At 48.6% G+C, this 17,896-nt stretch overlaps 1 protein-coding gene across 2 annotated transcripts in view; it reads right to left on the bottom strand.

Moving 5' to 3' along the window:
• The window catches only part of CLPX (caseinolytic mitochondrial matrix peptidase chaperone subunit X), a 544,085-nt gene that overhangs the window by 327,542 nt on the left and 198,647 nt on the right, over window positions 1–17,896 (bottom strand). For both annotated transcript variants that reach the window (XM_086958044.1, XM_086958043.1), the window contains exon 5: window positions 17,345–17,504. In XM_086958044.1, the coding sequence (XP_086814170.1) occupies window positions 17,345–17,504 (160 nt within the window). The remainder of the gene's footprint in view (window positions 1–17,344; window positions 17,505–17,896) is intronic.

A 17,896-nucleotide genomic window follows, 5' to 3' on the forward strand; every position in this document is an offset into this window, starting at 1 on the left:
TGCCTTTGTGTTGTGGTGAAAAGGCAACAAACAGTTGTTTCGTTTTCCGAAAATCCTTGGTCCTATCAATGTAGTACATTAAAGTTCTCTTGACGTCTAGTGTGTGGAGCATCCTCTCCGCCACTGACTCAGGATTTTGGAAGAACACAGGCAGTTCAATAGTCTGATTGATATGGAACTGTGAAACTACCTTTGGAAGAAATTTAGGGTTACTGCGAAGCACCACCCTGTTGGAGTGAATTTTTATGAATGGCTCTAGGATAGTTAGTGCCTGGAGCTCACTAACGCGTCTCAGTGATGTGATCGCTATCAGGAAAGCCACTTTCCACGTCAAGAACTGAATCTTGCAGGAATGTAGAGGCTCAAAAGGTGGACCCATCAGTCTGGTGAGGACCACATTTAGGTTTCATTCAGGAGCTGGCGGGGTACGGGGAGGAATGACTCGTTTGAGTCCTTCCAGAAAAGCTTTAATGGCAGGCACTCTGAAAAGTGAGAGATGCTGCCTGTTTTGTAGGTAAGCTGCTATTGCGGACAAATATATACGAATGGAAGCATAGGCCAGATTGCACTTGTATAGATGTAACAGATAACAAATGATGTTGTGAGTAGACGCGTTTAGCGGGTTGATGTTGTGGTCAGCACAATAAATTACAAACCGCTTCCATTTTGCCTCATAGCATGCTCTGGTGGTGGCCTTTCTTGCCTCCCTTATGATATCCATACAGTCTGGAGGCAAATTGAGGTAGCCAAATTTTAAGACCTCAGGAGCCAGATCGCCAGGTTGAGCTGTTGCGGATCTGGGTGCTGAATGTCGCCATGGCTCTGCGTCAAAAGCCTGGGTGTGAGGTGCAGCCTTTGATGCGGTACCACGGATAGTTCTAGAAACGTGGTGTACCATGGTTGGCGCGCCCACGTTGGAGCAACCAGGATGAGCGTCATCGAGTGTTGCTTCAGCTTGCGTGCCACCAGCGGTATTAGAGGTGCTGGGGGAAAAGCGTACGCAAATCTGCCTGACCAGTTCATCCATATCGCATTGCCCTGCGACTGTGGGAACCTGGCGGCAAAGCTTCGGCATTTGGCGTTCTCCTTTGTGGCGAACAGGTCGATGTCTGGATGACCCCACTGCTGGAAGTACGGATGGAGTACTGATGAATGTATCTCCCACTCGTGCATTTGGTGGCTGTACCTGCTGAGCAGGTCCGCCATCTGATTGTTCTTGCCCAGGAGGTGTTCCGCCATGAGGAAGATGTTCCTCTGAATGGCCCACTTCCACATGCTCTGAGCCAGATGAGACAACTGTGAAGAGTGCGTCCCTCCCTGTTTCTGAATGTAGTACATTGCCGTCATGTTGTCCGTCCGGATCAACACGACCTTGTTGCACAGATGTACTTTGAATGCCTTCATCGCCATGAAGATAGCCATCAGCTCTAGAAGGTTGATGTGCATCTTCTTTTGTTGCGTTGTCCATAGTCCCTGGACAGCGTAGCGGAGTACATGAGCTCCCCAACCCTGGAGAGATGCGTCCGTCGTCAGTATAATCTGTGGCACAGGCTCCTGGAACGGTTGTCCCTTGCAAAGGTTTTGTGGATTCCACCAATGCAGAGAGTTGTATGCACGACCGGTCACCAACACTAGGTCTTTCAACTGTCCTTGAGCCTGGTTCAACTGACGTGCTAAGCACTCCTGAAGCGGACGCATATGTAGTCTCGCGTGCGGGACTATGAAGATGCAGGAGGCCATCATGCCTATCAACTGCATGAATACTCGTGCTGGAAGCGAGTGTTGAGGTCTGAATTTTTGTATCAGCGATTGAATGCTTCTGATCCTCACTGAATTTGGCTGTGCTTTGGCTGCCAGAGTGTCTATTGTTGCGCCCAGATACTGCCGTATGTGGGCGGGCTGAAGGTCGGACTTTGGGTAATTCAGTGAGAATCCCAGATCGTGAAGAAGGTGAATGGTGTGGGACATGTGGGCGGCACACTGCTGGGCCGACTTGGCCTGGATAAGCCAGTCGTCCAGATAAGGATAGACGTGAATGTTCTGTCTCCTTAGGTGTGCCGCCACTGTCGCCAGACACTTTGTAAACACCCTGGGTGCCGTCGTCACTCCAAAAGGGAGGACCTTGAATTGGTAATGCTGATTGTGAATGGTGAATCTGAGGTATTTTCTGTGTGACGGGTGTAGCGGAATATGAAAATATGCATCCTTCAGATCTAATGTTGCGAGGAAATCTCCCTGACTGAGCAACGGTAGGACCTGCTGCAGTGTTAGCATGTGAAAGTGTTCTGATAGAATATACTGGTTGAGGGGTCTGAGGTCCAGTATAGGTCTGAGGGACCCGTCTTTTTTGGGATCAAGAAGTACAGTAAGTAAACTCCTGTGCCTCTTTCTTCCACAGGCACGAGCTCGATTGGTCCTTTTTGCAGCATGACGAGTACCTCCTGCTGCAATAAGTGCAAATGCTCTGTGGACATAGGACGGTGCCTTGGGGGTATTATGGGCGGAGTGGATGTTAACTCCAGACAATAACCGTACTGGATAAGCTTTGTGACCCACCTGTCTGTGGTGATGGACTTCCAGACTGGCAGGAACTGCTGGAGTCTCCCCTCGACCGGTGTTGTATGGTCGGGGGGCAGTGACAAGGCGTCACTGTTTGTTAGTGGCAGAGGACCTGGAGCTGTTGTTTCCACGACCTCTGCCCTTGGCAAGGTTTCCACGATAGCCACCTCTACTTTGTTTGGTGTATGTGGTTTGCGTGCCACCTTTATTGTACTGTGTTTGTTGGGACAGCTGGCCTCTGGAAACTCCTCTATTGCCTGAGCGACGAAAAGAACCACCCCTGAACTGCTGCGACTGCAGAGCCCCCATAGACTTTGCCGTCTGTGTCCTTTTTGATCTTCTCCAAGGTAGTGTCCACCTCTGGGCCAAATAAATGATCAGGGTTTACTGGTTGATTTAGAATGGTGGTCTGTATCTCTGGCTTGAACCCGGAGATTCTGAGCCAGGCATGGCGCCTCAACATGACACTTGTGTTAACTGCTCTGGCTGCGGTGTCTGCTGCGTCCAGTGCACATTTTATAGAAGCATTGGATATGAGCTTCCCTTCTTGTATGAGCATCTCTGCTGCCTCCTTATATTCATCTGGTAGGTGCTGTAACAGGGTCTACATTGTCTCGTAATGGGCCCGGTCATACCTGGCTAAGAGTGCCTGAGTGTTTGAAATGCACCAGATGTTGGCCGCTTGAGCCGCCACCCTTTTCCCCGATGCCTCTAGCACCTTAGATTCTTTATCAGGGGGAGGAGCATCACCCGTTGTTTGTGAGTTAGCCCTCTTCCGGGCATTAGAAACAACCAGAGTCCAGCGGCAACTGTCCCTTAATGTAGGTAGGGTCCCCAGGCGCCGGCTTGTACTTTTTTTCAATTCTGGGGTTTATCACCCTGGCCCTTGTAGGCTCCTTAAATATCTCCCCAGCATGTTTCAAGACACCCTTTAGCATAGTCAGAGTCTTGACAGTCCTCTCTGTGGAAAAAGTGTCAAACAAAAAATCCACTTCACTAGGGTCAGCATGGAGCTGGACATCATGGTTCTTGGCTGCCCTTTCAATAAGCGCATTAAACGCCGCTGAATCCTCAGTAGGCGATGTCTTTACAGTATACACTTGAGTGTCCGGGGCAGTGTGTGGATCCCCTGGGTCAGCAGCATCTGCCCAGGGTTCATTATGATCTTCTGGATCAGTGTCCACAGGGTAGTTGTACTTCTCATCATCACCTACCCCGGTTTCTACATCCGAATAAGTGGGCGAGACATCCTGGCCACGTGGAGATATATGTTCCACAAGAACGGGTGCAGTAGTAGAATCCTTTTTCTTTTTCAATGGGAATCTATGCGACTTCATGGGATGTTCCGGGGCGATCTTCCGTTTATAAACAGAAAGTCTGCCTGTTTCGGCATCGATGAACTGTTCCTGTTGCTCTTCAAGCGAGGGTTGTCGATGCTTTGTGGCCGGTACCACAGTTGTGGGCTTCGGCCCCGTGGACACCTTCTTGGGCACCTCGACGGCCATCTTAGGGACGAAGGCCTTCGGTACCACTTTCGGTGGAAGCGTAAAGTGGATGGGCGCCGACGTCTTCGGAGGTTTATCGGCAGGCTTTGGAGGTGGAGTATCCTTTGGTCCGACCGCCGAAGCCTTGTCCTTGATTCGTTTCAGCGATTCTGACACCTGCTTCGAGAAGGAGGAGGACGGCTGCGTTGACTCGACGGAGTCCTTAGAGCCACCGCCTGGCGTGGACTTGAGGGTTGTACCACTTTTAGCCTTGATGCAGAGGCTCGAGAACCTTATGAGCTCCGAGTCCTTTGTCGGTGTCGACGGTCTTTGGCGCCGTTTTTTTCGGGTCGACGACCTTGACCGGTGCTTTTGGAGTGTCAGTCTTTGACTCGACGCCCTTTAGCGGCCTCTTCGGGTCGATAACACCTTTATGCTTCATCGGAGCCGATAGTTCCGAGGACTTCGAGCCGACTAAAGCAATACGCACTTTTGGTTTCGATTTCGTCTCTAGTGCTTTGGGTTGGGTACACACCGAAGCTTTCTCTTTCGGTTTCGATTTCGCAACTTGCGGCTCTTTAGAAATGTCCGAAGGCGGGCTGTAGAACCCAGTGGAAGATCTTGGGTAAGGCCATGTGGCGATCCCTCGACCTGAGCCTTATGAAGTGTCTTGGCCCCAGTATCAGTTTGTAGGCCTAGCTCTTCGATCGAGCTATCTTCAATGGCCCCAAAGGCCCCATCGTCGTCTCCTACCTCGTCGACAACGTCTTCCGCATCGAGCATCTCAATATCAGCGACTTAGCTGGAGTCTATCTCCGATGCGGGATCCGACAGGTTCTCTCGAACCTCCCGCTCTGCTGCTTCATCATCCCCGGCATCGAAGATGTTCACCGGGTCAGGTGCCGTCTACTGGGCTTCTTTGCGCGCAGCGCGCCGAAGTTGAATCGTCTTTTTGGATCGGAAACGGGAACAAGCCATACAGCTGGCTTCAACGTGATACGGAGACAGGCACTTGTTGCACACCGGGTGGACATCGATGTGGGGATATTTCGAGTTGCACACGGGACATCTCTTGAACGGGCTCCGTTCCATGATGGTTCGTCGATAAGGCCTCTGGCGTCGACCGGGCCTTCAGTGCCGAAAAGCCACGCGGCTCATCTGGATGTCCGGCTCGGAAACTGAGCAGGAACAGAACTGGGCACTGATCGCAAGACAATACCTGCGGTAAACTAAAGGCCTTTTGGCCAAGAGAAAGTTTTATATAGATTCCGAACTTGAGTGAACCAATATGCATCCGAACCCAATGGCGGAAAAATCAATCTGGGGATGGAGTCGATGCCCATGCGCGCTGTAGTCCAGGGGAGGAGCCACCTATCTCGTGATACTTCGAAGACTCTTCCAGGACAACAATGTGCGATCACCCGGACCCAACACTAGGCGGGGGATCTATGCACAGATATGAATTCAGCAGCCCACATGCCTCGAACAGTAAGATCTGCTTTACTGGTCCCCCCTCACCCCCTTTTGATGGTGTCTGTAAACGTTTTTTAGTCTGACTGAGATCCTACTAAACGGGACCCCAGTCACTGTGCTACCTCCCTAAATTGATCATGGTAAGTACTGCTGTACCTCCAAAGTGGCTTTTGGTACCCCTGTAATGTATATGGTACTAAGGTACCCAGGGTATAGGTACACCAGGGGTCTCCCATGGCTGCTGCATGTATCGTGCCACCCATGAGAGACCACTCAAACTGTGACTACAGGCCTGCCATTGCGGCCTGTATGAGTTGGTGCTAGCACCACTCACAACAGATAAGTTTCCTTATATATGGAGTCACTGCACACAAATCCTAAAATTTGCCCTATGGTAGGCTCTTTAGTCTTGAGGGTACGGTGCTTAGTTATAAGTGTGACTTTGTCCCTGCATTAGCAGGACACCCCTACAAACTTTGGAGGCGATTCTCCAGGCTTTGTAAGTACGGTCAGCCATTCTAATACATATAGTCATTACGAGATGTCTAACTATATAGTGGCTGCACTGAACCCGTTCATGTTTAGTATCAAACATGTTGGAATCATGCCCAAAACCCCGATTCCAGTGTTGGAAGTACGATCCCATGTACTGGGGTGCTCTCCTAGAGTACCCCCCTATACTACAGGTAACAGACTTTAAGGGTCTGACCGCAAGCTAGGGCTGCTGCTGACCACAGACACGATCCTGCTCACCTGCTGCGGAGCCAAGCTCAGTGAAAGGTTGAACAAGATGATTCCTGTCGCAAGGAGGTTTGACCATCCCCCAGACAGGACTTTGCCAGCACCACCAGACTGTCTTGAAGGCCACTTTTGGTGCCCTCCTAGCATATTACAGTTAGAATCAGTTCTAGAAGCCCTTGGATCCAGCTCTGGTGCGAAACTCCTCTGGAAGGGACCCCCAAGTCGTTCAAAACCTTTCCCTAGGGTACATAAGGGCTTACTTGTGGGTGGCTCTTCAGATTAGTCATGGGTCAAGACGCAAGCCTGAAACTACGTCACTCTTCGGCCGACTGGACAATTGGAATTTGCCTGGAACAGAGACTGCATCAAAGAAGACTCCAGCTCCTCCTGGCCATGCTGTTCTATGAGTCGTCTTGGTCATCTGCGTGTGTAATTCTTTCAGGATCTTCAACATACTAGTAAGCATCAACGACACGAAAAGTAATCTCCCTTGGAGTGAAACCGACTGGTCTGCTGCTTCTGACGTCCCATGGACTTCGAAAGGCTCAGAAACACAGATGGTGGTACTGCAACTCCCTCGAGGCCTGACCTGTCTTCCCTGCAATTTTGAGGCCAGTATCCCCCGTTGGAACCTCTGGGACCAAACCCCTGTGCATCGCGTCGACTTGTTCTTCCAAAGGCTTGTTGGCTTGGCACTCCATCTTCCGGCTACAAGAAGTTCCAGCCTCCAGCACCTCTTCCAGTCAAACACAGCGCTTTACTGCATCCTCTGCACCGTGGGACTTGCTTGGTGAGCTTCTTGAGATCCTCTTTCGACTACTGTACACTCGGCCTTAGGTTCCTCTCCTGCTTCAATGGGCTCCCCTGCTTGCCTGGGGTCTGCTCAGACTCTCCTGTTTGTGGAGAGTCCCTTGGACCTTGCTGGTCCAATGTTGCTCCTTCTGCGATTTCCAAGCTTGTTGCAGCTGCCAAGGCTTGTTGAAGCTCCCGCCGGACACCGACCCCCCTGGTTCTCAACTTCCGACGTGGGACAGCTTGTGCATAGCTCCTGGATTTCCTTAGTGTCACATGGTCCTCCCAGCTGCAGCGAAAACGTTACTGTCAACTCTTCTGAAACGTGCGCCATTGGTGGGCATTACTCTTCCGTACCTCCTGATCACCTCCGAGTGGCATAGACACTGGCCCCTTTGTTTACAGGTTCTTCACGTCCAGAAACCACCCTACGATTCCACAAGACTCTTGCACAGTCTTCTCCAGCTGCACCTTTCCTGAAGTCCTCCATTGCACTCGGCTTCCCTGGTTTAGGTATCCTGGTTCCTGGGGTATTCACAGGTGGAGTGACTTTCCAACCTCCTGGTTCCTGGGGAATTCACAGGTGGGTTTCATCGGGGTTTACTGGGAAGGCACCTTCTTCAAAACTGCAACTGTGACTTCCCCGTTGACTTTTATTGGACACGTGTCTGTGTTTCTACTCTGTACACCGCCTACCTGGGGTTCCTGGATACTTACCTTGGGTGGTTCCTTGTGTCCCCAGCTCCTCCCAGTCTCCTGGTCCAGGTCCCGACTTGGGACGCAGTTCTCATTCCACTTTTTTAATATAAGGTTTGGTCTCCCGCTGGAGAGCACTGTACTTTGTGATTACTTGCCTATTGCAATTGAAGTATTATTGTGTATTTGTGTTGATATCTCTGGGTAGGAGATATATCAATATGCTACAGAGTGTTGAGCAATAAATTGACATTTTATATATAAACACACAGTGTTCTTTTTCGTTTAACCTATCCTACATGATTAGGACTGGTAACACAAGCTGCTTAACACTCCTTCAAGATAAGCCTGAAGACTGCTCTTCACAACTACCACTTACAATCACCATAAGGGTTGTCTGGATAAATGGAAGGTGCTTCACTTACATAAGAGTGACCAAACACTAAGTCAGCCTCCTACACTGGCATGCAGCGGTTGGGATTTAAGCCAGCACTGTTTTACCAGCGAATCTAGGTGCGGTTAGAGGAAAAACTATCACTAGCTTAGGCATATATAATATACTTTTTTGTAAGTAGTAAGTTCTACTGAACTTTTTGGATTGGCAGTCAAGGGTCTAGCACAACCCTTTTTCCAATCTTTGGAAGTTTAGTTTTCTCTAGGATTGCTAGGCCACGCTAAACGTTACCATGTTTGTCGCTGAAGGGTAGGGAGGGGGTGGGAAGCAGTGGGTCCTAACCCTCCTCTAAATACAGTGTTCTTAAGTTTCAGGAACTTAGGACCTTGGCTGCATCCAGAAAGTTAAAGACAGGCAATATCCCAAACAAAGAGCAACTTCCAGAGATGCTCCTACAGCATGACCTTCAGAATCCTGATAGGCAAGAAGAGCAGGCTAACTTTGTGATGGTGGGTCTAATAAAGAAATTTCAGGGGTGGCTCATCCCAATCACCTCACTTCTGAGCATGACTGGAAGGATTCTAAACACCCCACATTGGTAGACTCTGATCTCCCAGGGAGTGGATCGGATGACCCCGAGGAGACCCAGAGAGGTAGGCCCCCTTTTGTTCCTCCTGGGAGGGTGAAAAGAATTCAGGGCAGGTCTAGGTGCTCTTCTGTCAATTCCAATGCCTCCAACACTTCCATAGGCACCTCTGTCTCTAGCAAGAGGGAGGACACCTTAGAAAGGGAACACCACCTGCTCAAACTTGAGAGAGCTTAACTCAGGCTGAAGAAGCAACAGTTGGCCCTTGATAAGGAGACCCTACAAGTACAAACGTTTAGGAAGAATTTGGGACTAGGGTCCCATATGGTGGCAGCACTAGCACGCCTAGCATCAGGAAACAGTCCTTTGATACTAGGAACCTGAGCAGGATAGTCCCTCCTTACCAGGAGGGGAATGATGTCCATAAGTGGATCACTACCTTGGAGAGGGCCTGTAAAATACAGAAGGTCCCTCCAGGGCAGTGGGCAGCTATTGGAGGCTCTCCTTTGCTAGAAAAGGTAGAGACAAACTTCACTGTCTAGGAGGAAGATGCTGACAACTACACAGTCTTGAGGAGTGCCCTCTTAGATGGGTTTGGTTTAACCACTGAGCAATACAGAGTTACGTTTAGGGACACATAGAAGGCACACACCCAAGACTGGGTTGACTTTGTAGACAGCACTGTTAAGGCTCTGGAAGGCTGGCTTCATGGAAGTAATGAACATGACTATGAGGGACGGTACAACGTATTGATTAGGGAGCACAAATCAGCAGCTGCACCAGTACCTGGTGGACTCTGATCTGACCTCTCCTGAGGAACTGGGAACAAAGGCAGACAAATGGGTCCACACCAGGGTCAAGCAGAAAACCAATGGTGGTGGTGAGCAGAAAAGGCAAGATTCTTCTAGGGCCCGAGGGAAGGGTGGGGAGAAAAGTAAAGATAAAAAAGTCTTCTCAAGGCCCCCAAAAATCTTCCTCTGGGGGTGGGTCCTAAACTTCTCTTCCTTGGTGGTATCTGAGCAAGGGATGCCAACTGCTCCTAAGCCAACACTAAGTAAGCTACTACTACTGCCCCTAAGGCAACTAGAGATCCTAGCACCAGTACACGTGGTAGTAGTGCTCCTAAGGGATTAGCATGGTTAATCTTCAGGTTTGAAGTGGGTTCAGGCCTTGTCAGAACACCCACTCAGGCTGTCCTTGTCTGTGACAGTGGCATGGAACTTGCCACTTTACTTGCAAGTCTCATTAACTTGGGTAAGTATAGGCAACCGCCTCTGATTAATGGTTAGGAAGCTGCGGCATAGAGGGCCAGTGTCACTATGGTGACAGAGAATTGTGTGCCTCCTGTCCAGATCATCCTTGGTCAACTTTACCAAGTGACCAAAGTGACCAATGCAACCAATGTCAGGGCTGATCATTCCTTGGCAGTTTTGAATCTCAGCTAGGGAGGGATAACTAGCCCTAAAAGAGCTGTGGTTTCCCTCCGACCTACCTGTGAACAGTCTGTTGGGCGAGGATTTAGAAACTTCAGCCTGTTCTGAAGTGGAACTCAGAAAACATGCAGAGATTATGGGAATCTCTACCAGTGCATTTGATGTTACGAGGGCTCAGGCCAAACTGTTAGGCACTGAGGGAGCTCTGGATCCTGAAAAGATAGACGAGCTAGCACCTAAGAGAAGGAGCAGGAAGGGTAAGGATTTATCCTCCTCCCAGGCCCCAGTGAAGATCAATCTCCTGAGGGAGATAACCTTAGCCCATGAGAAGGAGCTGTCCCAGAGAAACTTGAGCCTGACACACGGAGTTCTTGGGGGCAGGGCGCCCTTCTAGGGCAGACTTGAGCCTGGAGCAGAAATCCTGACCCTCTCTTGAACAGCTCTGACAGCAAGGTGCTGCTGAGGAGGCAGGGAATGTCAGTGGGTCTGATGGGATCTATTGGGAAGATGGACTCCTGTATTCTGAAAATAGAGATCCCAAGCCTGGTGCCACTAGGAAGTGGGTTATATCTCAGTAATTCTGGGGTTTTCTTCGGTCCCTTGCACACGACATTGCCCTTACAGGACATCTTGGGCAACGCAGGTCTTGGGACAGGCTTGACCCCCACTTTCACTGACCCCACATATCTGAGGATGCCAAGGATTTTTGTCGCTACTGTGTCACTTGCCAAGCCAGTGGTAAGTCAGGTGGCACTACAAGGGCCCCCCTAATTCCACTTCCAGTGGTTGGGGTTCCTCTTGAGAGAGTAAGAATAAGCATTGTTGGTCCCTTAAACCCTTCAACAGCCTTTTGACACAGTTACATCCTAGTGGTGGTTGACCATGGTACTAGGTGCCCAGAAGCTATTCCACTTAGGACAACTACAGCACTTGTAGTGGCTAAGGCCCTTCTGTGAGTCTTTTTCAGAATGGGGTTTCCTAAGGAGGTCTTGTCAGACAGAGGTACAACCTTCATGTCTATTTACATAACAGCAATGTGGCAAGAGTGTGGTGTAAACTACAAGTTTACCACACCCTACCATCCACAGTGCAATGGGCTTGTTGAAAGACCCGAAAAGATATGATCATGGGACACCCAGAAAACCTCAGATGAAAATGGGATGTCTTAATACCCTGCCTTCTCTTTGCCTACAGAGAGGTTGCTCAGAAGGTGGTGTGTTACAGCCTATGTGAGCTTTTGTTGGAAATACAGTTAGGGGTCCACTGTGTCTGGTTAAGGAGGGCTGAGAAACCCCTCCTTAAGCAGCCTCTCAAACCCCCTAAGCATGACATTGTGAACTATGTCCTTGGCCTGAGCTCACGCATGGCTGAATACATGAAGGAGGCCAGAAAAAACTTTGAGACCAGCCAAGAGCTTCAGAAAGACTGGCATGACCAAAAGGTTGTACTGACTGTTTACCAGCCAGGACAGAAGGTGTGGGTGTTGGAGCCTGTGGCCCCAGCAGCTCTCCAAGACAAGTGGAGTGGCCCCCATACCATCCTTGAAAAGGAAGGTGAGGCCATCAACTTAGTTGACCTAGGCACCTCCAGAAGTCCTCACAGAGATTTTCATGTGAACGTCCTAAAGCCTTTTATTGACCAGGTTGACATGAGCTTGCTCATGGAAACTGATGAGGGACAGGCGGAAGAGAGTGACACACTCCCTGTTCTCCTCTCTCAGGACCCTGTAAATGGGTCAGTTGATGGAGTAGCCATGGCAGGCAGCCTCACTGACAGGCAGCAAGTGGACTGTTGGGAAGTCCTTAATCATTTTACCAACTTGTTCTCTCTGGCTCGAAGTCAAACCACCTGGTGTACCCATAAAGTGGACACAGGTAACAGTCTGCCTGTCAAGAGTAAAGTCTTCAGGCTGCATCAGGACTGAGGTCCAAAAGATGCTGGAGTTGGTGGTGGGGGGGGGGGGGTCACTGAACCTTCGGGTAGCTCATGGGTGTAGTCCTTGTGCTAAAATCTCACACCCAAGATGGTAAGAGAGAGATTATGTTTTGTGTAGACTACAGAGGTCTCAATGCAGTCACTAGGACTGATGCCCATCCAATCCCCACGGTAGATGAGCGGATTGAGCTGGGTACTGACGAATCAGACTCTCTGAAGATGCCAAACCAAAAGACAGCATTCTCAACTCCTAGTGAGCATTATCAATTTATTGTAATGCCTTTTGGCTTGAAGAATGCACCTGTCACATTTCAAACGTTAATGAAAAAGTCCTCACAGGTCTGGAAGCATACAGTGCAGCATATCTAGAGGATATTTTGGTCTTTAGCATCACCTGGTCCACCTCAGAAATGTTCTGGAGGCCCTGCAAAAGGCTGACCTCGCTATCAAGACCACAAAGTGCCAGATAGGGCAGAGCAAGTTGTGTACTTGGGGCACCTTGTAGGTGGAGGCCAGGTTCAACTGCTGGGGTGCAAAATCCACACCATAATGGACTGGGTTTCTCCCACTACCCAGAATCAGGTGCAAGCTTTCTTGGGCCTCACTGTATACTATAGGAGGATTGCTAAGGGCTATGGATACATAGGGACTCCCCTTAATGATCTCACCTCCAAAAAAAAGCATAAGAAATTTCAGTGGACAGTTATCGGTCAGGAGGCATTTGATGACCTGAAGCAGGCCATCTGCACTGCTCAAATTCTGCAAAGTCCTGATTTCTCCAAAACCTTCACTGTCAAGACAGATGCTTCTGAGACAGGGGTAGGTGCAGTTCTATCACAACTTAATGCAAATGGCCAGGACCAACCAGGAGCTTTCATAAGAAGGTTGAACACTAGAGAGAAGGTTTGGTCAGGTATTGAGGGGGAGTCCTATCCTGTGGTCTAGGCCTTGAAGACTTTGAGTATCTGTTTTTTACTCACTTCATTGTTCAGACAGACCATAAGTGCCTCTTAAGGCTAAACCAAATGAAGGGAAAAATTCCCAAACTTTTGAGGTGGTCCATTTCCCTACTTTTCTGAGGAACCAAAACCTGGGAGTAACCAAGCCAACACAGATGGACTCTCCAGATATTTCCACTTAAAAAATAAAGACTCAACCGGGCAAGGTTAGTCTCATCTCCTTTCGTTTGGAGGGTAGGTTGTGCAGGAAAGTAGGATCTGGTTTCAAGGTTACCCACACTTTTTGCTGTTGTCGGTATGTTTTTTTTTTTAACAGTGACTGGGATCCTTCGAATCAGGACCCCATTCACGGTGCTTCCTCTCTAAATTGACCAAGGTTAATACTGTAGTACCTCCACAATTGGCTACTGGTGTACCCCTGTAAGTCCCTAGTATATGGTACTAAGGTACCCAGGGCATAGGTACACAAGGGGTCTCCCATGGGCTGCCGCACGTATTGTGCCACCCATGAGAGACCAATTAAACTGTGTCTACAGGCCTGCAATTCCAGCCGGTCTGAGTTGGTGCTAGCAGCATTCACAACAGATATAAGCTTCCTTATATCTAGGGTCACTGCACTTAAACCCTACAAGTCACCCCTACGGCAGGCTCTTTAATCCTGAGAGCATGGTGCTTAGTTAGAAGTGTGAGGTTGTCCCTTCATAAGCAGGACACCTCCACAAACTCTAGAGGTGATTCTCCAGGCTTTGTAAGTATGGTCAGCCATTTTAATACATATAGTGGACATCAAGCATTACGAGATTTTTAACTATATAGTGGCTGCACTAAACCCAGTCATATTTAGTATCAAACATGTTGGAATCATACTCCAACACTGATTCCAGTATTGGACGTATGATCCCATGTACTGGGGGTGCCATTCTGTACTACCAGTAACAGGCTTCGGGGTTAACAGCAAGCTAGTACTGCTGTCAATCACAGACACAATTCTGCCCCCCTGCTGCACCGTCAAGCTCAAGCAGGGGAAGGTATAACAATAGGTTTCCCATTGTAGGGAGGTGTGACCACCTCCCAGACAGGACTTAGTGTATTGAGCTGGGGTTCGAGCACTGGGCAGCGCCACCGAACTGTTTTGAAGGGCACATTTGGTACCCTCCTTGCATACTCCAGTTAGAACCAGTTCTTGGAGCGCTTGGCTCCCCCTATGGCATAAAACTGGGAAGAGGACCTAGAAGTATTCACCCCCCCCCCCCTGCTCCCCATCCAGCCCCACCTCTGGGAGGGACCCCAAGTCGGTCCAACCCTTTCCCAAGGGTACCTAAGGGCTTACCTGAGCGTGGCTCTTCAGATTTGTCGTGTGACAAGACTCAAGCCGGAAACCACATCACTCTATAATCATCTGGACACATGGACTTCGCTGGACTTCTCCTGAAACCAAGACTTCGACAAGGAAGACTCCTGCTGCTCCTTGTCTTGCTGTTCCACAAATAATCTTTGTTGTCTGTGTCTGTGCTTCTTTCAAGATCTTTAACAGACCAGTGTGCATCAAGGACACCCAAAGTAATCTCCCCTAGAGTGAAGGAGTCACTTCCCTGTATTTGCAGGCACCACAACGAGGCTGACTGGTCTGCTGCTCCTAACGTCCCATGGACTTCAAAAGGCTCAGCAACAAAGGCGGTGGTTCTGCAACTCCCTCAAGGCCTGACCTGTCCTCCCTGCAATTTTGAGGCAGTATCCTTCACCGGAACCACTAGGACCAAACCCCTGTGCATAGTGTCGACTTACCATCGCCAAGGCTTTTTGGCTCTGCACTGCAGAGGTCTTCGGGCTGCAAGAATCTCCAGCCTCCAGCAACTCTTCCTTCCTTCACTGCATCCTCTGCACAGAGTCCCAACATTGCTCCTTCTTTGCTTTCCATGACTGTTGCAGCTGCCAAGGCTTGTTGGAGCTCCCGCCAGACACCGACCCCTAGTACACAACTTCCAACATGGGACAGCTTGTGCATGACTCCTGGTCTTCCTCTTTGTCGCATGGTCCTCACAGCTGCAGCGATAAAGTCACCATCAACTCTTCTGAGCCGCTCGTCATCGGTGGGCATTGCTCTTCCGTGCCTCCTGGTCACCTCCGAGTGGCATAGACATGGTCCCCTCTGCATACAGGTTCTTTACTTCCAGAATCCACCCTTGGATTCCACCGGACTCTTGCACAGTCTTCTCCAGTGGCATCTTTCGTGAAGTCCTCCACTGTCTGTTACTTTGGCTTTCAGGGAAAGTCTGGGAAATTCATCCCTTAATTGTTCTCAGACTTCTTTGTCAAGAGGTGTACAAATTCTTGCTGTTATAAACTGACTAACTTTATTCGCAGGAGCCTATTTTGATGACCTGGAATGATATAGGTTTAAAGAATCTACCATGTCCCCAGGGTTCTCTGATTCTGTGGGTTAATCAGAGCCTTTAGGTTTATTGTTGCAGGACGCCAAGGTGCGACTGGGAATTGGTTTGGGATCTGACCCATCTGAGTGATCCGATGTGGCTTTATCCATCACATTTCCAGCCAAGAATGGGTCAAGAGACTTGCCAGCCTCCCTGGAGTACAGGGGAAATGTGTCCCGATATACATACAGCCTTAAGCCCCTTCGCTGCGGGGGTAATTCCCCCACGGTGTGGGGGAGCTTGAAGGGGAGAGGGGGGTCCGCAGTGCGGCTGTGCTCGTGACAAGCCCAGCTCGTCATGACTCACAGTAGAGCTGTGGTCATGGCGAGCTGGGCTCGTCACAAATCTGCCCACTGATAAATTCTCCCGCACAGGCAGGGAATCAAACGCGCGTGGGCGGGCCGCGGCCGTTAGAACGAGCTCAGCTTGTCATGAGCACAGCTCCATTGTGACTCATGACGAGCTGAGCTTGTCATGAGCACAGAAGGACTTGGAGGGGAATTGTTCATTCCCACGTGGGCTTTGCTTTACCTTTCGGTTGACTTAAAGCTCCCTTCACCAACAAGGGATCCGAGGTCTTGGGTTACCTGTGGAATAATTGGACAATGAACAGCTCATAAGGGCAACAGCCTTTTAAATGGTGGGCTTTTGATAGAATGGTGTCTATCAAGCGACCACCTTCCTGATAAACATATCAATAACCCCAGGGAGATTTCCCCAATGCATTTGCTGACCTGAGACAATCAGAGACCATGACATGTCCAAGTAGCACTACTTTCTAGCACCCAAAGGACCTATATTCAATGGGCAAGCTTACCGTAAAGGAATCAACAGAATGTGATCCGCAATTAAACCATCACCATGCTGCCTTAACATGTGGAGTTGACTTAAGCAATTAGCCTGTGGACAGCTGCCGCATAAGTGAAAGAGAGGAGTGATTGTGTTTTTCTAGGGATGACCGCATTAAAAGTGGTGGTGGGAGCAATACAGAACAGCATCAACACGAACACAAAACCAGCAGATGCAATTATTAAAAATAGCATTGGTAACCCTATCCATTAACCGGCAGCTGAGAGTGGAAAACACAGATGCTTATCTGCCCAAGGAGCAGGAAGAAAAGAAGATGGATTATGGTCCAGACTGGATAGAATGGACTGTGTTTTGTGACTGGTTGAGTTTCCATCATAATATTGACAATATTCAGGAGATGTAGTTATCTATCTTATATTTTAAACATAAGTTGTCATAGTATTCTTTTGAAGTAGGAACATGGATAAGAGAAATGCATAATCCTCAGCTGCGGTCCGGATATAGAATTAAAACTTCTTTCATTGAGCTAGGGACTTCAATTCTTAAGCACAATATATTTCTAGGTCTAAGGCAAGAAATCTGGAGTTGAAGGGTTAGTGCAGGTTTCAACTCAGATCAGCGAGCAAAAGGTATTCAACATAATGGGAGTCTATTGTGAACATGTCCGATCACATAAACTGTTGTACAATCATAGTTGAGAACCCTGCCCCCGGGCTAGGAATGGCGAGTCATTGCAATACACTTTGCTTGTCTCAAACTTCAAGTGCGGACTGTATATTAATAGATTGAATCCTACAAGGATAACAAAAGTATTTAGAAAAAAAGGTTGATATTTCTTCCAGACAGCAACTAAGTAAGCGGTAAGTAATAGGAAACTACAGTTCGAAAGTAAAACTGGTGTTCCCATTTAACTGCTCTTGCCAGAGGAAAACGAAAAAAATTATACCATATAAATGTGATGTTTGTACTTTAGTGCAAATTACAAGTTTTAACAGAAACAGAATACACTAAACATATTTTATAACGGAACAAGAAACTAGTTACACTGACCTCTAGGGGTTAATGAAGCCTGCTTTTCCATTTCAGTGTGCGGTCTCAGAGTGGTGGGAATATTATTATATATTCTCTTGTAATGATTGTAAACGGCAACTGAAAGCACCTTTTTGGCAAAAGACTGACCAACAACATATTTGTCGAGATAGTTATATATCTGTAAGAAAAACAATTATTGATGAGACCTTGTGCATTTCAAAGACAATTAGTTACTTCAACACAAAAGCATATTAAGCACTACAGGTTCAACACTGTCAAAACTAACGGACACAGTGCATTTTTATAAATATATGTAGTTGTATAATGCGCACTTGCAATGTAATGTAAGAGCTTACTAAAATGCACTGCCTTCCATGGCTGTATATAATAGGATACGTTTCCTCACGCCAACGTCCAATTCCATCAACCCGCCAAGACTCTGGAAACTGCTTAGCAAGCAGAGAAGCAGCAACGAAGAAGCCATGTTATAGGTCTGAATTTTAGTTTTTCATTAACACTGAAAGGGCATTCTCGTATAGCTTGAAACTAACACCGTTTGAAAAGCTAAAT

Source organism: Lissotriton vulgaris, chromosome 2_1 (genome assembly GCF_964263255.1).
Source record: "Lissotriton vulgaris chromosome 2_1, aLisVul1.2, whole genome shotgun sequence".
Classification (NCBI taxonomy): Eukaryota; Metazoa; Chordata; class Amphibia; order Caudata; family Salamandridae; genus Lissotriton; species Lissotriton vulgaris.